The following is a 25,257-nucleotide window of genomic DNA, read 5'->3' on the forward strand; positions in this document are numbered from 1 at the left end:
GCACTACATATAGGAGAAAACAGCACCACATACCTCTCACATCCAGGGACATTTTCTGGGGGACAAGGTGACTAAAAATGGCGAATTGCGTGGTTTAGAGTTTTTTTTTCTGTTACGGCCTTCACCGAGCGGAAATATTTTTTTATATTTTAATAGCTCACACTTTTTGGGACGTGGCAATATGTAATATGTTTATTCTTTGTTTGTAAATTTTATATGTAAAACTGGGAAGGGGGCCATTTAAACTTTTAGTATTTTGGTGTTTTTTTTTTTTTTTTTTTTTTTTTTTTTTTTTTTTTTACTTTTTATTTAATAACCATTTCTTCCCTTAGGGACTAGAACCTGGATCTTTTCATCCCTTGTGCTATTCACCCTGATAGAGCTCTATCAGGGTGAATAGGATCTCACATCTCCCTGCTGCCCTGGGCTCTGTGCACACAGCAGCAGGGAGCTGAACATGGCAGCCAGGGCTTCAGTAGCGTCCTGGCTGCCATGGTAACTATCTGAGCCCCAGCAGTGTAATCTGCCACTGCCACCAATGAAGGGGGTGGGACCCTGTGGCCACCATATAACAATGGGGGGGGGGGGGGGGGGGACACGACGACTTGTGGCCAGTGATAAGGGGGGGGGGGGAGAGGCTTTGGGAGAGCGCACTGCACCACCAATCAATGTCTAAAGAGGACCTTTCATGGGTCCAAAGAATATGTACTTAGTAGCAGGATGCATAGAGCGGCGCCCAGGGATCTAAGTGCACTTACTATTATTCCTGGGCGCCGCTCCGTTCGTCCGCTGTGGCCCCCGGTATTTTCAGCATTCAGAGCAAGGAGGAGGAGGAGGAGACGCCAGTGTCTCTCCTTCTCCCTGACAGCAGCGCTGTCCAATCACAGCGCAGAGCTCAGAGCCAGGGAGGTTTTTTCCTCCCTGGCTCTGAGCTCTGCGCTGTGATTGGACAGCGCTGCTGTCAGGGAGAAGGAGAGACACTGGCGTCTCCTCCTCCTCCTCCTCCTCCTCCTCCTCCTTGCTCTGAATGCTGAAAATACCGGGGGCCACAGCGGACGAACGGAGCGGCGCCCAGGAATAATAGTAAGTGCACTTAGATCCCTGGGCACCGCTCTATGCAGCCTGCTGATAAGTTCATATTCTTTGGACCCACGAAAGGTCCTCTAACTCCTTTATACAATTGTCTGCAGCGGTATCACAGATCCAGCACCCGGCCTCAATAACAGGGCATGCGATCTGGGGCACCTGAGGGGTTAATGGCCGCGGCTCGCATGCCCTGTTATTGAGGCCGGTGCCGGGTCTGTGATACCGCTGCCGACACTTATGTTTTACATTCATTGGTGGCGCAGTGGCGACAGCTCCTCCCCTCCTCCTCCCTGCTATATCCCCATTGGTGGTAGTGGCGGCCGCGTCACAGTGGAGAGGGAGGGACTCCTTCCTTCTCCACTGTGCGGTGTGCTAGTGAAGAGAACGTAGGCTGCGCAGGATCGCGGCGGTACAGTCACAAATGGCGACAAGACTAAAAAGTCTTGTCGCCATCTGCAAATTTTAAGGCGCATTGGCGCCATCTGGAGCCCTGCCATGCATTCTGAATGGAGAGTAATCCGTTCAGGATGCATCAGGATGTCTTCAGTTCAGTCATTCAGTCGCAGACGGATCCGGCATTTTTTTCCAAAGGAATGTATTCGTGCCGAATCCGGCATTCAAAATACCGGAATGCCGCATCCGTCTGCGCAGACCGAAAAAAAGGTGAAAAAAAATAAATGCCACATACGTTTTGCCGGATGACACCGGAAAGCCGCATCCGGCATTTCAATGCATTTTTTTGACTGATCATGCATTTTTAAGGCTGATCAGGATCCTGATCAGTCTTACTAATGCCATCAGTTTGCATACGTTTTGTCGGATCCGGCAGGCAGTTCCAGTGACGGAACTGCTTGCCGGATCACTCTGCCGCAAGTGTGAAAGTAGCCTTAAAAGTACATTAGTTATAGATTTGTTACAATGGTTGCAACTCACAATGGTCATCCCGGAACCAATTAATATTGTAACCTGAGGGAGCGCTGTATATCAGTTTCAGGAAAAGCTGGGTTACATGCCTGTCGTTATGTCAGTCTAGAGCACAACATTCCGCTTCTGTGATCCGGAATGAACAGTCTGTACATGATGTTACACTGTATTGTTCTGTTAAGTGGATGTACAATGTAGCCTGTGTACTTGGGTTTTAAAGCTACCGCTAGTGTCTGTATTTCCCCTTGGAGTTAGCGCACCATTGATTTAATTAACAGTCTGTAAGACCGCCCCGTGGGAGAAATACACAGGTTTTATAAAACCATTAGCATGAAAAAGTAACAAAAAAAACTTTCCTGCATTTCCTTAACACCTGCAGAATGAATACATTGGAATATTTTTAAATAACTTCAGCTTAGTAGATGGGATTTTCTATATTATGTGGTTCCATAGACCTGTTTAGGACATGGACTCAAATGTCCTTTCCCCATATATCTGTTTTCTAGGGGGGGGGGGAGAAACTACACCGACATTATAAAGGCTAGTGTTGGGCGAGCATGCTCGTCCGAACACCATTTTGTCTCGAGCACATGTGCTCGAGCGCGATGCTCGTGTCTCCTCCCCGCACGTTTGATGGCTGCTACGCTATGATCAGCGTAACCATCCCACTTCTGTGTCTACTGAAACTGTTGCTGCTCAAAATGAAGGTGGACGCTTTGCATGTGGAAGAGGTGGAAATGGGGGAAGACACAGGGTGATAGCCAGACCACCCTCAGTTCGTCTTCTCAGCGCGAATTGGATGAGGAGGAGCAGGAGACAATTGCCTCCGCTACAGAGGGTAGTACCTATAGAAGGTTTATTCCATCTGTTCAGCGTGGATGGGCCAAAGAGGATGACGAGATTGAGAGTCATCCTCCTGATGAGGAGAGCGAAGTCTTGTCTGTTGGGACCCTGGCACACATGGCTGACTTGATGTTAGGCTGCCTTTCCCGTCACCCTCGCGTTATACGCATTTTGGCCAACACAGATTTACTGGTTGTTCACCCTTCTCGACCCCCGCTACAAAGAGAACTTCCGATCCTTCATTCCTGTGGTGGAGAGGACTAGCAAAATAGTGCAATACCAGAAGGTCCTTGTGGAAAAATTTCCATCTGACAACGCTGGCTGCAGAGTACGTAGTTCCTTGGCCAACCGAGGAGGGGAGACGAGGAGGGGAACACACAGCAGTTCCAACAGAGGCAGAGCAACACTCTCCAAGGCCTGGGACAGTTTCATGACACCCCGCCAGCACCCTCACCCTGATGCGCGGCCTAGTGTCACAAGGAGGGAAAAATTTTGAAAGATTGTGAAGGAGTACGTAGCAGACCGTGTCAGCGCCCTCAGTGATTCCTCTGTGCCTTACAACTATTGGGTGTCCAAGCTGGACACATGGCATGAACTGGCGCTTGGAGGTGCTGGCCTGCCCTGCCGCCAGCGTTTTGTCAGAGCGGGTATTTATTGCTGCTGAGGGCATAACAACTGATAACTCATCCACCTGTCAACTTAAAATGCTGACAGGTTGACTCTTATCAAAATGAACAAGGCCTGGATTGCCCCTGACTTCTCTACTCCTCCACCAGAAGAAAGCGGCTGAACATAAAGGCACTTTAAATGTGGCTTTTATGGTGTATTGAATATACTGTATTCCCATGCACCCCTTCCACCACAAAAAAGGGTATATGGTTCAATCTCCCTTTTCTCATCCTCCTCCATCATATCAACATGCTTATTAGGCTGCCCTCGCTCCTAATGTTTTATAGGGTCAGCTCAGCAGCAGGCCCTCCACCATAATGTTTTAGATGGTCAGATCAGCCGCAGGCTCTCGCCCCTAATGTTTTAGATGGTCAGATCAGCCGCAGGCTCTCGCCCCTAATGTTTTACAGGGTCACCAGCAGGCCATCAATCATAATTTTTCAACAGTGTGTATGATGCCCCCCTTTATGTGTAATAAAGGGTGTATTGGAGCGCCGGCTCCTTGTAATTTTTGGCAGCCCTTTCACTTAGTGCATAGGCTTTATTAGTGTAGGAGTCCCACTACCTGAACAATTGTACCACATGGCAGCACTTGTAATTGTTGGCAGCACTTGCACTTTATATACAAGTAAATATACAGGAAAGAATGTTTCCTGACAATTTTTCCTCTAAAATCTATTTTATCTTCTGTTTTGTGCGTATTATTGTCACTCTGTAAAAGTGGCATACTACTCGGACAACATCGTTCCCAGCAGCGACCTGGGAGTCCAAGATGCATCCAGACATCCTCCCCATGCTGTTCCCGAACCATTTCAGTGGTGTTTCCATCAATTTCTGCCCTTTTCCTGTGAAGCAGACACCCTCCTCTCTTCAGAGCAGGGGATGCCTGGTTTAATGCTCTGGTTCTCCCATTGACTTCCATTGTGCTCGGGTGCTCTGTAGAGCACCCGACCATCCCGAGGTGTTCTATTGGAGCACCCGAACACTTTGGTGCTCGATCAACACTAATTAAGACCAATAAAAGCGTGCCTGCTGCTAGCATCCGTGTCAGTGATGACATCTGTGATAAAGATGGCCGGTGGTTCATCCATGAAGGTATCCGTGAAGAATCAGTGTTTGGTCCATGTGCCATCCATGTGTTGCACGGACACTGCAAGGCTGAAAATAGTTTTCTACAGAATCTTCTAATAACTATCCATAAAAACCAAGGACCAAGCACAAATGGCATCCATGTTGTTGGTGGTCTTTACAGATCCGTAGACTAGAAGTGCATGAGGGATCCATAATCACAAACAACATAGAGCCTGCTTCTGTGGCATCACATAAAAATATATGTGTGAATCGGCACTGGACCCATGTGAGGTACACGGCTGGTTCTAGGTTTGTTAGAAAGAGATTGTCATGTCCTGTAAGATGTCTGATTTTCATATTTTACACCAATCATGGCATATTCCCTTTAAATTTCATTTGGCTTTCGGTGCATATTCTGTACCGAAATCAGTTGGCTGGTGTTTACAGTGGAAATCTTCATTGATCGGGGTCATATCCGTGGCATGACAAACTACGCATCTGCAGGAGAAATCAGAGGGTCTGCCTTAGATTTCTACCATGGTCTCCATGGCAAATGCATGTCAGATTTTTCCAGTTATATTTTGCTGTATGAACATTCCCTGAGTGATGATTGCCGGCATCTGCAATGACTTCTTAACCACTCGTTACTTCAGTCTCATGAAGTTTTGCTCACCCTTAGGGACTAAGCGTCAGGAGGACGTATTCATCTATGTCCTATCTGTCAATAGTCTGATGCCTGAAACGTCATAGGTCTTATGGTAAATGTCTCTGCTGCTAAGACTGCATTAACTTGGTCTTATTAACTATGGGAGGGAAATGTCAAAGGGCTGTAGTAAATCTCCATCTTTTATAAGTGGCACATGTTAAATTAACGAAGGAAGAGGGTTATTTATATCAGTGTTAGCAGGTCATGCTGGGAGTTGTAGTTGTGCAGAGGCGTCACAGGTCAGGGTCCTCTGTGCTATCTGATCGCAGCACTGCAGACATCCCAGTAATAGGATATGTGGACTATTTGCTGGCCGCCTCTCTGCCTCTCGCTGCATCCACAGTCTTGCGTGTTTCACGAAGGGATAATTCACACAACCGTATGAATGGGTCCGCATCAGTTTTGCAAAATTGCATACCCATTCATTTCAGTGGGGCTGCAAAAGATGCGTACAGTGCGCTGTCCGTATCCATGGCCCCGCAAAAAAGATAGAACATGTCCTATTGCCCGTTTTGTGGATAAGAATAGGCATTTCTGTAACAGACCGCCCGTTCCATTCCACAAATCACGGAACGCTCACGGACGGCATCCATGTTTTGCGGAACCGCAATTTTGCGGCTGCAGGTGTGAAAGAGGACTAAGGGCTCATTTGTACGTCCTTGTCCGTGGAATGGTAGGATCCCGGACATTTAGGAGGGATCCACATGGGATTGGGGTCATCCCTATGTCTGTTCCCTTGATAGCTTTAGCAGGAATATTTCCCGCCATTTTTAGTGTTGCCATCTCCGGGCAGATTGCCTGGGATGGCAACATGGATTTGATTGGGGTTGCCAACGCTTGGGCAATTTTGCCCTGGTGTGGCAACCTTTATTCTATTGGTTAAAAGTTTGGCCAATGACGGTGCTGGATATTCACATTTCTTTAGCCTTGGTGACAAGGCTGTGATTGGTTATGGCTTAGGGACTTGAGGGAATAAATATGCGGGTACAGCAGACGCTGGGACGTTGCCTCATCTGAGAAGAGAAGATCGTCGCTGCCCCGCCCGCCCTCCCAATATGTTGTGGCGTTTTTCGGGTCACGGCTTGTGTTGAAAGTTTATGGGGTATGAGTTGTTGATAAATCTTCAATTTTATCTTGAGCTTATGGCTGAGCTTATGTATTGTTTTTTTATCAGAGTTTAAATGAATATGTTTAAATTGAGTTATTAATGTTATTTATTAATAAAAGCCGTGGCCAATTTATGAAAATGTATTTATATTGTTAATGATATTGTAAGTGGGGTATGACCTTTTATCCCATGTCTGTAACTCCATGGCCTGTGCTCAGACTGTTATGCCGTCTGTGATCCATCCATGCTCGACCCATAGTTCCGGGATTTTCAGTCTGTTTTATCGACATTGCTATCAAAGCAAAGCAGCTACTGTCAAGAGGCGCCAAATCTATCACGCAGTGTGTGCCACTGATAAATTTGGCCCCACATTTTGATTAACCTTTACAGGATTAGTAAATGGTGGGCCATTGTGTGTTGCGTCAAATGTTCACCTTCCCTGCAGCGCCTCCATAAGGAGAAATGAATTGTTGCATAATTGCGGAAGGCCGGTTTTTGCGGATCCGTCATTTGCGGACCGCAAAAAACAGCACAGTCGTGTGCATGAGGCCTCTTAGGCTACATGCCCACGAACCTTTTGGTCTCCGTGCTGCGGACCGCAAATTGCACTCCGCAATGCACAGACCGTGGGGCAGCCGTATACGAATCGCGGACCCATTCACTTGATTGGGGTCCGCAATCCGCATCAGACGGTCCGGATGCATGCGCTACTTTTCTGCGGTGCGGAGGCACGGCCAGAAACACCACCGAAGCACTCCGTAGTGGGGAAGGGGGGGGCCGGGGGGGGGGGGGGGGGGGGGGGGGGGGTCGTGTGCATGTAGCCTAACTTCTAGGATTAAACCCCTTTTAATAAGCTCTGTCGCTTTACTCTCTGAGATCTAACATGTTAATATTTATTCTATGATAAGTAAACAGCTCTTCGTACCCCAAAGCCATTTCTGCAAGGCCCTGCTCTACTTAAATCATGTATTGCATGTTAATTAGCGTTGCTGCTCTTGTAATGTATGTACATACAATTAACTCGGATTCCAACTTTCAGCATTTGCCTTCGAGTATGTGAATATTTATCAAGAAGCAACTTCAAAGGCAGCAGACGGCAGCTGGGCAAGGCAGTAATGAGGCAGTTTGAAATGTCGCCATTATCCACTTCCAAATTCGATCTCTCCTTTATAGTTAATGGGCTGTTATTATGCACTAGTTATCTTTACCCAGCCGTTAGCCATCATTTTCACCCATAATTTGTCACTATAACAATATATTGTAAAGTAAGATGTATGCAGGAAGTTAAATAAAGTCTTTAAAGAGGAGCTGTCACCTCTCCCAACTTGTCTGGTTTAGTAACTACTTGCATTCCCCGTGTAAAATCAATTCTGTAACATCTATTCTTATTACTGTGTTTTGCCATTACTTTATTACTCCTTCTAGAAGTTATGAATGAATTGCTAGCTGCTTGCAATGAAGGTCCAGATGGGTGTTATTAGTTGGGGGGATTTGTCTGACTTTGGAAGCACTTATCAGATAATGTCAGACAGTGCAGGGACCCTGCCCGCCCCCAGTTGGTAACATCCATCTAGACCTTCGTTGCAAATTGCTGGTAATAAATTCATCACTTCTAGCAGGAATAATAAAGGAATGGCCCAACATAATCCTGACCATATATGCCCTAGAATTGGGGGTTCAAGTAGTTGCTAAGGCTACTTTCACACCTGCGTTAAATGCAGATCTGTCTTGTATCTGCACAGACGGATCCGCACAGATAATGGAAACGCTTGTATCCGTTCAGAACGGATCCGTTTGCATTGCCATGAACAAAAAAAAAAAAAAAATATATATATATATATATATATATATATATATATACACTGCTCAAAAAAATAAAGGGAACACTTAAACAACACAATGTAACTCCAAGTCAATCACACTTCTGTGAAATCAAACTGTCCACTTAGGAAGCAACACTGAGTGACAATCAATTTCACATGCTGTTGTGCAAATGGGATAGACAACAGGTGGAAATTATAGGCAATTAGCAAGACACCCCCAATAAAGGAGTGGTTCTATGCTTCCTGGCTGATGTTTTGGTCACTTTTGAATGCTGGCGGTGCTTTCACTCTAGTGGTAGCATGAGACGGAGTCTACAACCCACACAAGTGGCTCAGGTAGTGCAGCTTATCCAGGATGGCACATCAATGCGAGCTGTGGCAAGAAGGTTTGCTGTGTCTGTCAGCGTAGTGTCCAGAGCATGGCGGTGCTACCAGGAGACAGGCCAGTACATCAGGAGACGTGGAGGAGGCCGTAGGAGGGCAACAACCCAGCAGCAGGACCGCTACCTCCGCCTTTGTGCAAGGTGGAACAGGAGGAGCACTGCCACAGCCCTGCAAAATGACCTCCAGCAGGCCACAAATGTGCATGTGTCTGCTCAAACGGTCAGAAACAGACTCCATGAGGGTGATATGAGGGCCCGACGTCCACAGGTGGGGGTTGGGCTTACAGCCCAACACCGTGCAGGACGTTTGGCATTTGCCAGTGAACACCAAGATTGGCAAATTCGCCACTGGTGCCCTGTGCTCTTCACAGATGAAAGCAGGTTCACACTGCGCACATGTGACAGACATGACAGAGTCTGGAGACGCCATGGAGAACGTTCTGCTGCCTGCATCATCCTCCAGCATGACCGGTTTGGCATTGGGTCAGTAATGGTGTGGGGTGGCATTTCTTTGGAGGGCCGCACAGCCCTCCATGTGCTCGTCAGAGGTAGCCTGACTGCCATTAGGTACCGAGATGAGATCCTCAGACCCCTTGAGACCATATGCTGGTGCGGTTGGCCCTGGGTTCCTCCTAATGCAAGACAATGCTAGACCTCATGTGGCTGGAGTGTGTCAGCAGTTCCTGCAAGACAAAGGCATTGATGCTATGGACTGGCCCGTCCGTTCCCCAGACCTGAATGCAATTGAGCACATCTGGGACATCATGTCTCGCTCTATCCACCAACGTCACGTTGCACCACAGACTGTCCAGGAGTTGGCAGATGCTTTAGTCCAGGTCTGGGAGGAGATCCCTCAGGAGACCGTCCGCCACCTCATTCTGGAGCATGTACAGGCGTTGTAGGGAGGTCATACAGGCAAGTGGAGGCCACACACACTACTGAGCCTCATTTTGACTTGTTTTAAGGACATTACATCAAAGTTGGATCAGCCTGTAGTGTGTTTTTCCACTTTAATTTTGAGTGTGACTCCAAATCCAGACCTCCATGGGTTGAAAAATGTGATTTCCATTTTTTTATTTTTGTGTGATTTTGTTGTCAGCACATTCAACTATGTAAAGAACAAAGTATTTCAGAAGAATATTTAACTCAGATCTAGGATGTGTTATTTTTGTGTTCCCTTTATTTTTTTGAGCAGTGTATATATATTTTATTTTTTGTTCATGATAATGCAAACGGATCCGTTTTGACTTACACTGAAAGTCAATGGGAGGCGGATCCGTTTAAAAATTGCACCATATTGTGTCAGTGAAAACGGATCCGTCCCCATTGACTTAGGCCGAATGCACACGGCCGTGAGCGGTCTAGGGTAACACGGTCTGGATTTCTGCTGAGAGCAGGAGCGCACGGCGTCATTGGTTGCTATGACGCCGTGCGCTTCATGCCGCTGCTGCACTACAGTAATACACTTGTACGAGTTGATGATGACGGACACCACCAAGATGACAGCGGTCACTGGACTACATAGAAAAGGACACATCCCCGTTTATGTTGATGATGAAAGCATTCATGTCATGCGCAGATACAGGAGGTTCCGCTGCATTTATCCACGCATGCACAGAATGCTTTCAGCGCTGACTAAGGTTGTTTAGGGTACTTTCACACTAGCGTTGTTAGACTCCGACGGGCAGTTACGTTGCGGGGAAACTGCCTGCCCGATCCGGAAATCCGTATGCAAACTGATATCTTCTTTTTCCCCAGATACGGATCCGTTATACTTATTCGTTGAAATTCCGGATCCGTCTTTCTGGTATTATCCGGAATAATGGATCCGGTATTTAATTTTTTCACAGCTAGAAAGAATTGCGCAGACCGGAAAACCGGCATTAATAAATTTCAATGGAAATTAATGCCGGATCTGGCAAGTGCGGTAGTGTTCTGGAATTTTGGCCGGAAAAATACAGCAGCCAGCTGCGGTATTTTGTCCTGTCGAATACCGTACAAGGGACGGACCGGAAGACATCCTGATGCATACTGAACGGATCACTTTCCATTCAGAATGCATTGGGACAAAACTGAAGCGTTTTTTTTTTTTTCCCCCGGTATTGAGACCCTTTACCGGATTTCAATACCGTAAAAGAATAACGCTAGTGTGAAAGTCCCCTTAGACTGGATTTTTAGCTAAGGTAATTACAAGTTAATAACCTTTAAAACCCCCAGTTAAATAGGGTTACTTTTCCTGACGTTAGCAATGGAACAAGTCTAAAGGTGTGGGTAATCCAGGTTCATTATGGAAATCCTCCAAGTTTTTATATCTAAATCACTAATGTTCGGAATCTGCCTTCAGGCAAGGAAACACTTGGCAGTGACCCAGCCGCCGTGTGCGGTGCCATCCCAGTCATCTCGCTGTATATGTTAGTAAAATAATTGGGATTTATTTCTCACACCAGATGATGTCATGTTTCATTACGTTTCCATGCGAGGATAATTTATATCCGGTGTGAATTTCTACAGTCTTGTTGTAGTCGTAATGTCCTGAGCTATGGTTAGGGAAGATGAGGAAATGTTCTACTTTTAGGAAGGTTTCATATGACTAATCTGTTTTTTTGCTGTGTGTGAATTATTTGCCTGTGTGTTTTCTAATTTCTCAACATGTACAAGGTTCATTGAGGCAAACCTCCAAATTTCCTTCAAGGTTAGAGTGCACGTTACTCTTATTTGATTATCGGCGCCAAGTTTTTGAGAGGGGGTCTGACCTCGGTGGTCCCCATGAAACACAAGAGTCCCATTTTCCCCCCTGTATAGAAGGATTGGCAGGTTGCACTTGTCCTCAATTCATTTGCTATGGGACTGCAGGAGATGGAGTACAAGGCTCTATCATCTCCCGATTCCCATAGAGTTGAATGGAGTGACCGCAGACTCCATGTGGAGTAAGATGTACCCCCTGTTCTGACTGCTGGGGTACTCCCACATCACAACAGGTGTCCTGTTCCCCCGTGCACTGCTGTCCCATTCATTCTCTTTGGGACGGCCAGAACTCTAGACTTAGACTTTAATCTCTGATGTTGTGCTTCAAAGGAATGTTTCATCAAAAAGTGACCTATTGTTTAAATCATGTTATTATGTTGCCCATATGTTTAAAGAATTTTTGGTGGTGATTTTAAATTTTCCATGTCAATATCGGTTTAACAAATATCCTGCAATTTTTGCACTGGACACTAAAACCTAAAAAGACTGCTTGGTCTATAGGTGTCACTTTAAAGCAGTCATCTCACTATCATCACAGGCAGGATTAAAATTACAGATATCACCCATATCTGTGTGATAACACAGGATTCAACATTCACAACAGGTGATATCGCAGCTTATCTACTCCCCCCTGACCTCTGCACAGGTCACAGAGCATCCCTCGAAAACTCACCCATAGAAGTCAGTGGTGCCCCCTCCTGTCCATTATGTCTATGGCCCACGGTGGCTGCTGTAAAGCAATTCTCTAAATGCTGTTAAAGAACAGCTCAGGGAAGATGCCCCTGTAATCATCTTTAGGAAACAGAATTCAAAAAAATTAGCAAACAGAAATTAAAAAATGGCAAAAAAAAGTTTATACATTCCCTCTAAAGCAGTTTCGTGAAGACATGCTATCAGTGTTTGATTACGGTGAGTGATGATGATCACTAGAATAAAGGGTTGTCTCAGACATTGGTGGCATATCACTAGGATATGCCACCAATGTCAGATAGGTGTGGGTTCCAGCTGTAGGACCCACTCCTATCTCCAGATTGGGCCCGCCAAAATAAAGCTGCGCGTGCTGCCTTCTCCAGCATCTGGGTGTCAGACCCCTGCCAATAAGATGCTGATGACCTATTCAAAGGATAGATCATCAGTCTGAAAAAGGCAGATAATGTATGCTGAACCCATATAAATGTACCCTCTATCAGGCCCAGCTCCCTTTATGAAGTTATTGCACTCCTCCCCACCGGCAGTATTTCTGGCTTGGTATGTTCCCACCTGCAGATGCAGCATTATATTCCCCATATATAATGGTTAGTAACTGGAACTTATATTTAGTCAAACGTTGCAATCTGTGGTATCTTCGCAAATAAAACCGGAAACTGTGACATTTTATTATCAGATTTAAGGGACGCCTGTGGAACTAAATGTCAAGACTATAAATTATCACTAAATACGCTTTTGTTTTTTTGTTTCAGACAGAAAATCTTCAGAAAAATTGGCTGCGAGAATTTTATCAGGTATGAAAACTGATTTTATAATGAATTTTTTCTTGCCTGTGTAATGTTATTAAATAGTGTAAAAGTTTTCATAAAAAAAAAAAAATCAATTTTAGCATATGTTACTGCTGCAGCAGCATTACGAATAAAGCAATTTTTAGTTTTATTCACATACCACAGTTTTCCTTGAGTTTTTCTCTTCGTTACGGCTGTTTAAACATTTACAATATGAGGACCTTCACAAGATGGCTCCTCTGCCAGTTCTCTGAGGCCAAAACTGCTTTCCCTCAGTTCCCCTACACACTTGCTGTAGCCAGCAGCTCCCAGCCAGCCAATCAGATTGGATTACTGAGAGACACGCCTCCTCACTCTGAAGCCTAAGGGTACATGCACACGTTCAGGATTCATGTGCGGAGAATCCACACTGAAATCCGCAGGTGTTCGCAGGCAAATCTGTGTGGTCAATCCGCATTAATTGGTGCGGATTTGCATACGGATTTGCGTGCGGATTCGGTGCGGATTTCACTAAGTGAATGAAGAAAATCCGGTCAGGAAAAAAATAATTAATTGACATGTCGCGGATTTTAAAATCCGCACCGCAGGTCAAAATCTGCGCGGAAAAAATCCGCATCGTGTGCATTGAGAATTTCAAATTCTCATAGAATACAATGGACATGACCTACGGTGCGGATTTTCCGCACGCAAATCCGCGCGGAAAATCCGCACGCAATCCTGATCGTGTGCAGGGGGCCTAATGCAGGCATGCAGTGTGAAGGACCGCCCCTCCGTCTTCCTAGCCGGAGACAGATGAGCCCCGGCAACGGTCTTCTAAGGGAGCAGTGGAAAGGGACAGGAGACATTAATGAAAGCTGTTATTATAAGGTGATTACAGATCTCTTGACAATCATTGACAGATTAACTCAGGTATACATGCCTAGCTCTAATACACTAGCAAATAAAATAAAAAATGACAGTTATCCTTTAACTTTTATGTTGCATTTTTGTTGGTCATGTGACCATATGCAGTGCTAACAGGCTTCTAGACATAATGTAACAAAGTTGGTTTCCTTAAAAAGAATGCATCTTTTAAAGGGTTTATTACCTACGTGAATACAGTTTTTGTTAAACATAATTTTTTTATGTTTTTGGCTGTCTTATTCTAATTTTCCATTGTCAATATCTGTATTTAAGAAAAAGTCTCTCAGTTTTGACACTTCCTGTTGCGTGCAGATCACTTCCATAGTTGCCAAAAGTCCTGAATATGCAGGGACTGTCCCTAATTTTCAGAGGTAATCTGGGCAAATTCAGGCTCTCCCGGGCTGGTAATTGGTGAGGCTTGTGTAAGGGTCCATTCACACGTTCACAAAATGGGTCCGCATCCGTTCCGCAACTTTGTGGAACAGGTGCAGACCCATTCATTTTCAATGGGGCCGGATTGTGCAGTCCGCATTTGCGTATCTGCACTTCCGGATCCGCACTTCCGTTCCGCAAAAAAATAGAACATGTCCTATTCTTGTCCGCAATTGCGGACAAGAAAAGGCATTTTCTATGAGAGTGCCGGCGATGTGCGGTTCGCAAAATGTTGAACGCACATTACCGGTGTCCGTGTTTTTTGCGGATCCACAAAACACATACAGACGTGTGAATGGACCCTTAGTCTCATTCAGAAATGGATTCGCGTCTCCACCTATCCCTTGGTTGAACTTGATGGACTTATGTCTTTTTTCAACCGTATTAACTATGTAACTATGGGTTCCTGGGTAGGTGTGGTTTGTCCATGGGGAAGGGGGCTCAAATGCCACAAATTTACTAACTAGAATGTTGGTAAGTATGTGCTTCTCAGCAGTCATGTCATTATTGGCACAAGCAAGATTTCAATGAAAGCTACTACCTCGATCATACAGCTGGAGGCAGAAAATGCAGGAGCCACCATTAACAATGTGATGGACATGGCTCACCTCCTCTCCCTGCTTATCGACCTCTGCACAAGTCACAAAGCATGCCCAGAGCGCACTCCCATTATCGGGATGGAGCATTTCTAAGAACACTCGTTCCCGATAATCGCCCTGTGTAAAGGTGTCACTGATCAGATGAACGAACAAATGCTGGATGATGTGAAAAAGCACAATTTATGAATTCACCTTAAAGGGTTTTCCCATCTCAGACAACGGGGGCATATCGCTAGGATATACCCTTATTGTCTGATAGTTGTGGGTCCCAATGCTGGGTACAGCACCTACACCGAGAATGGAGCCCTGAAAGTTGTGGCGGGCACACCGGCTCGACTATTTCCGTTGGCCCCATGGAAATTAATTGGAGCGGTGGCCGCGCAAGCGCAGTGCACTCCCGTTCACTTCTATGGGGAGAGCACTTGGTGGTGGCTGGTTCCCCATGGTCCTCCAGCCACCTCCTTCCTTCTCCGTTCTTGGTGTAGGTTCAGGTCCCACCTCTGGTACCTGCACCTATCAGACAATGAGGGCATATCCTAGTGATATGCCCCAAATCTCGTCTCATCTTTTCTGGGCAGCATAACTGAATCAGTGGGAGCAAACTATTAAAGGCGTTGTCCAGCCTAGGAGCTGGCAACCCCAAATGGTCCTAACATTACAAAAAACAAACAAATAACTATCCATGGTCATACAATGCCAATTGGCCAATACCTAGAGGCTTATGGTCCCCACAAGACTAGGAAGTGGCTTGGTCCAGTGACTGCTGTGGTCCATAACAGGCCTTAGTATAGTACGTCACTTGTTTGTCTTGTGGTTTTTTTTTTGTTTTGTTTTGTTTTATGGCCCACTTATTAGGACCATAGGGTCTGCTTTTAGGCCCCGGGCAATCCCTTTGACTCTCAAGTATAGGTGCAGCCTAGCAATTAGCCAGATCCCTTGGCCAAGCCACACCATGTACTGGCACCCTGATATGCTTTGTAAACCAGGTTTAGTGACCCTTTACCTAAAAAAAAAAAAACCATCCTAACTGGGACCCCCACCCTGAGATGTAACCCAGTAAGGTCTTGCTAAGTTGAATCCAATAGGCTGTGACTACGTGTTGGAATTTATTTATTAATTTTTCTCCATTTTCTGTGGTCGTGGCAATTTGTGACCCCATTCAGTTCAATTCCTGGACTGCTACGCAGTGATATTCGGTTGTGGCAATCGCCGACAAGATTGCCACATAGCCCCAGCTGTGCGGTAGGGAAATGTTCGGGGCTTATCAGCGCATATGTTAATTGAAGTGGTTATGGAAATGGTTTTGCTACTAAAGAAAGTGTAATCTTCTTCTTTTCGCTCGGAGCAATATGTGTTCATCAGAAGTTACAAAAATAAATGTAGTAATTGCTAGGGAAGACACAACAGCAGCAAAGTGTACGGGCTCCGCACTGCATACCAAGTAACGAAAAGCTTTCCAGGTTCCCTTGGAGACAAACTATAAATTAGCTCCGTCTGTCACAGGTTCCAGGTCATTGTGACATACCGCATTATACCCGTCTTATAGACTTTTATATAACCTTCTATGTGCAGATTTTAGCTGTTTCTATCCTTAGACTGCCCTGGGTGGCTATTAGCTACTTATTGCTTGTTGTTAAAATTACGTACATTAAGTCCTTGGCAGAAGCTTTTTTTTTTTTTTTTTTGGTGTGATAATTCTCCCATTCATTCTTTCCAAGCAAAGCTGTAATGAAAGAAATCTTTGTTTCCAGTTATACATAAAATGCTGTTTGCTGTGTGGAGTCTCGTAATAGAGCTCGGAGATAAACGCCAAAAAAGCACTGGAAAATAGTTGAGCAAGTTTAGGCTTTATCAACGTATATAGAGAAAACCACAAGTCAACCACAAACCACAGCCCCCCCCCCTTTTTTTTTTTCCATCATGACTGAAGATGCATGTTTTTTTTCCACAGACTGTTGTGTGACCGGGGCTATTTGCAGAACTTTTTGAAATAACTGAATCGGTCCTTAGGTAAACATAAAACACCCTCTGAATCTGGCACCGTCCATGTGCCGAATGCCCTCACGTCTGTAGGCATTCACTTGTCTGAGACGGCTAAGAAGTGCTAATCCTCTCAATGTCCGAATGTGATCTGCTCCTCTAAACCCTCGGGAGGGCCCTTGGGACTCGCTTGATGCACTGTAAGCAAACAAGTGTCTGTTTTTATGGACATCTTTAAGAAGCAAACTAGGAACAGCTGCCTTCGTAGATAAGAAATTCCCATATGGCTCATGGCTTCTATATACGCTCATCGGCAAATTAAAGCCCCCAAAGAACAGAAGAAACCCATAATGGCTGTGGCTGCACTTTCACAATTTAACGTCGGCACAAGTTGGCGCGCGTTCACATTTCCATTAGAGGAGCAGAAAAATAGGACGCATAACTGACCCAAACGGAGCTAAACAGACACCGTTGACTACAATGGAGTCCTTTCATTTTCCGTTCGGAATCCAGTATTTTTTTAAGGACCTTTTTAGTCCACACTTCATTTAGGCTACTTTCACACTAGGGTTTTTGCTGGATCCGGCAGGGTTCAGCAAAAAACGCTTCCGTTACTGGTAATACAACCATCTGCAACCGTTATGAACGGTTGTATTATTTTTAACATATCCAAGACTGATCTGTCATAAATTCCATTGAAAGTCAATGGAGGACGGATCCGTTTTCTATTGTGGCAGAGAAAACTGATCTGTCCGCATTGGGGGTCATGCCGAATCAGTCTTGCTCCGCATCCCAGGACGGAAAGCAAACTACAACATGTTGCGGTTTAATCTCCGGGGAACGCAACTGAACGGAATGCATTCTGGAGCATTCCGTTTTGTCCCCTTGACAATGAATGGGGACAAAACTGAAGCTTTTTTTTTCCGGTATTGAGCCCCTATGACGGATCTCAATACCGGAAAACTAAAACGCTAGTGTAAAAGTAGTCCAAGGGTACTTTCACACTAGCGTTTTCCTTTTCCGTTATCGAGTTCCGTCCTAGGGGCTCAATACCGGAAAAATACGCTTCAGTTTTGTCCCCATTCATTGTCAATCTTATTCAGCTATAATAGCCGTAGTAAGAATAAGTATTACTTGAAAATTAACTCCTCTTTCGTTCACAACTCGGTTACAAATAAAAAATAAATATATTATAAAAAAGAAGTATACTAATAAACGACTGAGTGCCCGCCCCCCTCCGGGATAGTCCCCTCAATGCATAAAATGAACAACAATCCACAAACATCAGCAGAATTCATGGATGGCTGGACATTACAGCATCAATAAGAGTAACCAATCCCCAGAGGAAGTTTGGCCCCAATATTAAACATTAATATAATAAATAATATTTGGGCCACATGTTTAGATGTCTTATTATACACTGTTTTATATGTATTTTTTTATATTACAATCATGCACTTTTTATATTTTTGGACTTGATTGTTTTAACGGGGTTCTGCAGTTTGTTTAAACTGATCTATCCTCTGGATAGATCAGCAGCATCTGATCGGCGGGGGTCCGACACCCGGGGCCCCTGCCGATCAGCTGTTTGAGAAGGCAGCGGCGCTGACAGTAGTGCAGCAGCCTTCTCACCGTTTACCGCAGGCCCAGTGATGTCACGACTAGTATCAACTGGCCTGGGCAGGGCTAAGCTCCGTTCACTTGAATGGAGCTTAGCCGCGCCCAGGCCAGTTGATACTAGTCGTGACATCACTGGGCCTGCGGTAAACGGTGAGAAGGCCGCGGCGCTGCTGGAGCGCCGCTGCTTTCTCAAAGAGCTGATCGGCGGGGGTCCCGGGTGTCGGACCCCCGCCGATCAGATGCTGATGATCTATCCAGAGGATAGATCATTAGTTAAAACAAACTGTAGAACCCCTATAATTATGTAATAATCACGTGTGGTATAAATATATGTAATTTGCACCATGAATTTGTCACTGCTTGAAAAAGGTTCCTAAGAGAGAACCGAACGTTGCATCTGGTGAAATAAACACGTATCTATTTTTGGGAAGTGCCGTGGAATTTATATAGCTGCAGTAAACTATTTTAGAAATCTAGTATTCTATCGATTATTTTTTTTTACGAATAATCGAGTAATCCAATAAGGAAAAAATTAATTAATAGACTGTTTTCCTTTATAAAAACTCATCAGTCCCCAACACCCTTCGTTCCCCCCTGTGCTATCAGCCCAAGTGCATCAGCTCTCCCCCCCCCCCCCCCCCGCCCCAGTGCCATCAGCTGTGCACTGCTTAGTTGCACCAACTTACCTTTCCATCGTTCCGCGCTGCTCTGCGCCTGACTTCACACAGCGCGTCGGGTCACAGTGTGCGTACGTCAGGAGGTCAGTGCAGCACAAGACCATGGACGTGCTGTGGAGTGTCCGGAGGTGCCCTGCTGGAAAGGTGAGTATTCCGAGCACAGCAGGAGACCACGGAGCAGGAGTAATAGCAAGCGCTTCACTCCCGCTCCGTTGTCACGTGACACAAACTAATCCTTGATGCAAAAAATTTGCATTGAGGATTTTTATTTTTTAGAATTACTCGATTTAGTCGAGTACTCGTTGCAGCCCTAATATATATATTTTTGCCATTGTTGTTCATGGGCTGTACCTAGTATTGAAGTAATCTGTATTTAAATCAGTGAAGCCAACCTGCAATACTGGACACAACCACGATTTTTGCTTTCTATTGCAGTAGAATTCTCCTTACATCTAGGCAAAGGACAGTGAGGAGCAGGAGCGGTATCGTGGCTGGAATACTTGGGACACTGAGAAAAGATATTAATCTGTTTTAAATTGGTTGTCTGGGAATTTTTTTCAAATAGCACACCACGCACGCACGCACGCACGCACGCACACACGCACACACGCACGCACGCACACACACACACACACACGCGCATACATACATACATACGCACACACAGTGGTTCTTTCCCCCTACTGCCATATTCCAGTTCTCTGGCCTCCAAGATATCTTTATTGGACTTCCGGTCCCTGCCTGTAAACTTCCACACTGACGAGGTCATGTGTGCTGCTGCAGCCAACAACTGGCCTCAGTTGTGACATTGCAGGGTCAAGTGTCATTTGAGGGCATGTCCCCTTTGAGGCAGGCCATTGGCTGCAGCAACACATCTGACCCGTCTGTGTGAAAGTTGACAGGCAGGGACCAGAAGTCCAGTGAAGACAGCCGAGAAGCCATGGAACCAGAACCGAGGGGCGGGAGAAGGTAAGTGTACATCTCTCCAAAGGTACTGTTGGGGAGGATTAAAAAAAATGACTTCTTTGACAACCCCTTTTAATTGGCGACAATATCGAATCGAAGGAAACTAAGAGATTAAGGGTGCGCCCTCTGCTGTAGACTTCACCCTATGCATTGCAAATTGTGAAATCCGTGGTTGATATATGCAGCATAAATTGATACATTGCGGATATAAATTCCCGCATCAATCTACGTGGCAGATTTTTTTATTTCATTTTTTGGGCAGCGTATGGATGGGGTTTCTTAAAATCTGAACTTTTGCTGGTGCTGTAAAATGGAAATTAACAGCACCAAATCCACAGCCTATGCATCCCTGTGCGGACGTTCCCTTACAGAAGAATTGCAAACTTTTTTTTTGTGTGTGTGTGAATTTTCTTGTAATGTGCAGGCTTGTTACAATGTATCCTTGCTGGTAATGGCACTTAGCCTATGTTTTAGCCTGGGTTTTTGAATGAGCCCCTTTTCATCATTGACATTTATATCGATGAGTCTGCAAAATTGATCATCATGTTAATTAATGGCAGTCATGAACATTTCAGTGTTTGCTTCTGGTAATTCCAGTTTATAGCCTTCGCTGGTGTTCAGGGTTGTGAGATCCTTCGCTTTCTCTGCTGCTGGTTTCCAGCAGCTGTGGTGCGGACACGGGAATGCTATTTATAATGGTGCAGGTCCCTAATGAATGGCTGCTTTCTAATGCAGATACTGTTTATAGTTCTAGTAATACAGGAATAGCTCTCGGGAGGGTTTGTGTTCGTATTACTTGTTCTGTGGTTATTTCTTTACAGATTAATATTTACGGTAGTTTTATTGCGTTTCTCAATTAAAGCAATGACCAGATAACAATTTCCTCCTTTACTTTCTTTGGAATTTCCCTATTAAATATAGTTGTCAGTTTTGGCACCAGACCAGAAGACTCATGTAATTTCATGTAACTTCTGAATTCTTATCTATATATATTTTTTTCTTTTAAAGAGAAGCTGTCACCAACAAGTGACCCCCCCCCCCCCCCCCCCTAAATAAAAAATAAATAAATTATGGTTCCCAAGACTTTAGTCAGTCGCTTATTTATTTTTCTTTTTTGTTACTGACCTGTATGTAAGAGAGGAGTGAAGAGCCTGCTGGTTGTTGTACTCTTGAGTCCAGCATAGTTATGAGTATCGCAGTAAAACGCACCTGGACAGCCCGCCCCCTGCCTGTGCACAGGTAATGTCCCGGGCCTCCGCGTTTAATCCGTCACGGGCACAGAATCGTGCCCTCTATAGAGACGAGCAAAACCATTCTAACGACTCAAAACTTGTCCAAAAGTTGTATTGGTTAGAACCCAAATTTTTTGAGAATCTATTCAGGTGAATTTTTCCAGAGAGAGAATTCAACATACATTGGAGTAGATTCCACTGATTCAAGTAGAATTGATTCGGGTTTTTGTCTGTTGAGGTGAGTCGACGTTTTGTAGTACCATGTTTGTGTGTGTGTGTGTGTGTTATATGTAATTTCCAACCATTTTTGTTACATTTTTGGGGGTGAGGCATATCGGAGGGGGATTGTTTAATTTTATTTAGGAATTTTATTTTCTTATTGTTTTTATTCTACTAGGAGACGTTAGGCCAGATTTACCATTAGGATACGCAACATTTCTGGCATGGAAAAGTCTCAAACTGCATGTTTTTTAACACAACTTGCGCAAGTTATGTTTTTCCTCCCGCTTCGCCAGCCCTGGTACATTTATCAGCTTTCTGACCTAGAAGAACCCTGAAATCTATGCCAGCCAGGGACTGGTGTAGATTTCAGTTGAGGTTCAGGGACTGCAGGATTTTGCGCCCAATTTATGACGAGGCATATGCCTAGTCATAAATTGTATGCAGCATCCAGCAGTGAGCCTTGGTTTCTTAACCACAGGCGTGCAATTCCGTTCTCATGAACACATTCTGCCAAGACTAGGGTGCAGATCTCAGACCTGGATGGCCAGTCCATCTCAAGTGTGGTGGGTGCTGGAGACGGGACACCCTTTCCACAGCAGTAAAGTCTTTTGCTATAAACGAGCGATTACCTTTTGGTCTTTCTCCAAGCACGGCCTTGTAAGTAGTTTTCAACTCTCAAAAATGTCACTGCTGTTGGCATCCAGCACTTCCTCTGACAAGTGCCTTAGATGGAGCAGTAGCTATTGGCAAGAGCATTTAAAGTGTTAAACTGCCTGATCTTGGCCATTACAGCAAGAGCCCAGTTGCCTGGTATCAAGGGCAAAGCTTCTGTGCCCATGGAATCTCATAATGTACATGTACAGCATGATGGTTCTAGACGAGGCATTCCATGTTGTAATGCGTTGAGGTTAACCGCCTTAAAGACCGGGCCTATTTAATTTTTTTTCCACCCCACTTTACAATAGCCATAACTTTTTTATTTTTCCATTCACATAGCCATATGGGTGCTTGTTTTTTGTGGGACAAGATGCGTTTTTTTTTAATGCCACCATTTAATTTACTGTGTCTTGTATTGGAAGACAGAAAATAAATTCTTTGTGGGGTAAAATTGAAAAACAAAACCGAATTCTGCCAAGTTTTTGGGGGTTTTGACAAAATGGCATTCATTCTGGCCTTAAAAATGACGTGATATCCTTAGGCCCCTTTCACACGAGCTAGTATTCCACGCGGGTGCAATGCATGATGTGAACGCATTGCGCCCGCACGGAATCCGGACCCATTCATTTCACTGGGGCTATGTACATGTGCGTTGGTTTTCACGCATCACTTGTGCGTTGTGTGAAAATAGCAGCATTTTCTGTATTCTGCGATTTTCACGCAGCGCAGGCCCCATAGAGGTGAATGTAGCTCCGTGAAAATCGCATCCGCAAGCATCGCGCGTTTTTCACGGATGGTTGCTAAGAGATGATGTTTGTATACATTCAGCTTTTTATCACGTGCGTGCAAAACTCATTGCACCCGCGCAATAAAAACTGAACTCTATCGCGCATTTTTCACTGAACGCATTCGCAACGTATCCGGACCTAAGCCGGACACGCTCATCTGCAAGGGGCCTTATTCTACGGCTCAATATGATTGCAGCGATACCAACTTGTGTAGTTTTTAATTTTGTTTAATTACTTAAGTTTTTTTTTTTTTTTTTTTTTTTTAAGTCATTGTGGCCAGGTGCTGGCTATATGATACTGCTGTTACCCGCCGCGTATGGAGTGGGCTCACTGCAGAGGCCCGCTTCATACAAATGCAGGTGCATTACGCCATACATGTAAAAGATCATTTGGCTCACAGTAAGTCATCTGCGGCCTCTTCAAACAGCTGATCAGTAGGGGTGCTGCTGTCGGACGCCCACTTATCCTGAGGATAGGTCATCAATATCAAAATTTTGGGAAACCCCTTAAGGATTAGTACAGTACAGGATCAGTAAAGTGAAATTGGGCTTTGTACGCATCATGTTGGTGTCTTCCATCAGATGAATATTTGTTTAGAATATTGCCCAATGTAAACCTCTGCCCCTGACATGTCACTTTATGGTGTCAAAAGTCATAGTGTAGTCGACTATGTTTATCTATACAGCAGAAAAAGGTACACCAGCCCCATGTGCAGACACACTTTTGGCCTCTGTTGGGTCAATGGAGCCCTATGGATACGTTTGGTGTTTACGCCCGTAGGATGCACTCCTGGATCGGGCCTGATATCAAAAATGTCAGTCAAAACAGGAGCTTACTAATTGGGGTAAATTCGCTTAAAAACAGCAGTTAAAAACTGAAATATTGTCCCTTTTTTATCTGCATTTTTTTTTTTTTCACGGATGCTGAAAAATATCCATCAAAAATGGCCCCTGAAATTGAATGGGGGCTGTCGATCTGTGAAGACAGACAAAATAGGCTGTGTCTAGTGGTATTTTCATGGTGAATAGAATTATAGACTGCAATGGGTCCAAAAACAGCTGTTTGGCGGCCGTCGTGTGAATGTAACCATATTCGGGGTTGCATTTTTAATTCTCACAATCTCTGACGCAAGCAAAAATTGCAGTTGCAATATTAAGAATGAGATGCGTCCGGGTGTAGTGAGTAATGTCTTACATTCTGGTAAGTGAACATTTTTAAACATCCCAATGTAATGGACCCGTAAGACTGACTTTAATGTTGGATGTTTTCTTTAACTAATCTTTCCTTGTTTGGTGGTCGTAAATTCTGCACTGTCATTTCATACACCGTGTAACATGAGAGGGTTTGGCGGTATGTATGACATTGACGTGTTAGGATTACACATGCTTGGAGCCTATTAATCTTTCCTAACCACTATCCCATGGAAGGCTCTTCAGGCTGCGGTGTGAGAGCCAGGCTGTGCCAGCATCTGTTTGTTCTCTGCTGACTGTTTTACAAATGGCAAATAAGGGAGTTTTCTGTACTCTACGATGTGCTGCAGCTTCATATTACATTACAGGTATAGAGATGAATTCCAGCTCTTACAGCCCTTTGCATCTGGGCCGGCTAACATGCAGATTTGTCACTCTGTGAATCTGATATCCACTGTGCTTATATGTATTACAGCGGTGCCGAGTGCATGGACCCCATAGGTCCGCACATAGATTAGGGTTCTGTATTACGAACCTATAGATACTCCCTGCATTACTGTATGGTGCCTCTGATCCTCTAGTATCAGTGCTGCATGGAACGGCAAGTGATGGGCTAAAATTGGAAGACCTCAAGCGACAGAATGGTCTCATTTCATTCTGTACACTCCAAATACTGCCGATTGTGGCCACAGACTAAGCAGGAGAGTCCCATACACTGCCCTCTGTGTGGCACACTGGAATAGTGTCCCCACACAGTGGTTATGCCTCCTTTTTGTGCCTCCAGAGTAATGATACCCACATAGTGCCCCTTCACAGTAGTAATGTCTCCTTAAAGGGGATCCGTCATCCCTATCCAGCTGCTTGCATAGACGCACAGCAATTTTCTTTTGTTGATCAGTAGGCTCCGTTCCCAGGTTATGATGCTTTTTTTCTTAATATTCAAATTAGGTCTTTGGTGCAATGTGGGCGTCACTGTTGCTCTTGTGCTCCCCTCCTTTAATGCCCCTTAGTGTTCCCCTTCACTAAGAATTGCCCCTCCCCCTTAGTGCCTCCACGCAGTAGTTATTTCTACTAGTGCTCCACACAGTGGTTATGCTCCCTTAGTGACCCTCTCACGGTAGTGTTGTCTCCTAGCCA

At 44.9% G+C, this 25,257-nt stretch overlaps 1 protein-coding gene across 1 annotated transcript in view; it reads left to right on the forward strand.

Moving 5' to 3' along the window:
- Positions 1-25,257, forward strand: part of INPP5A (inositol polyphosphate-5-phosphatase A) — a 439,951-nt gene that overhangs the window by 92,143 nt on the left and 322,551 nt on the right. Inside the window, exon 2 of the mRNA XM_040439018.1 lies at positions 12,819-12,860. Within this exon, the coding sequence (XP_040294952.1) occupies positions 12,819-12,860 (42 nt within the window). The remainder of the gene's footprint in view (positions 1-12,818; positions 12,861-25,257) is intronic.

The sequence above is a fragment of the Bufo bufo genome, chromosome 6, assembly GCF_905171765.1.
Source record: "Bufo bufo chromosome 6, aBufBuf1.1, whole genome shotgun sequence".
NCBI lineage: Eukaryota > Metazoa > Chordata > Amphibia > Anura > Bufonidae > Bufo > Bufo bufo.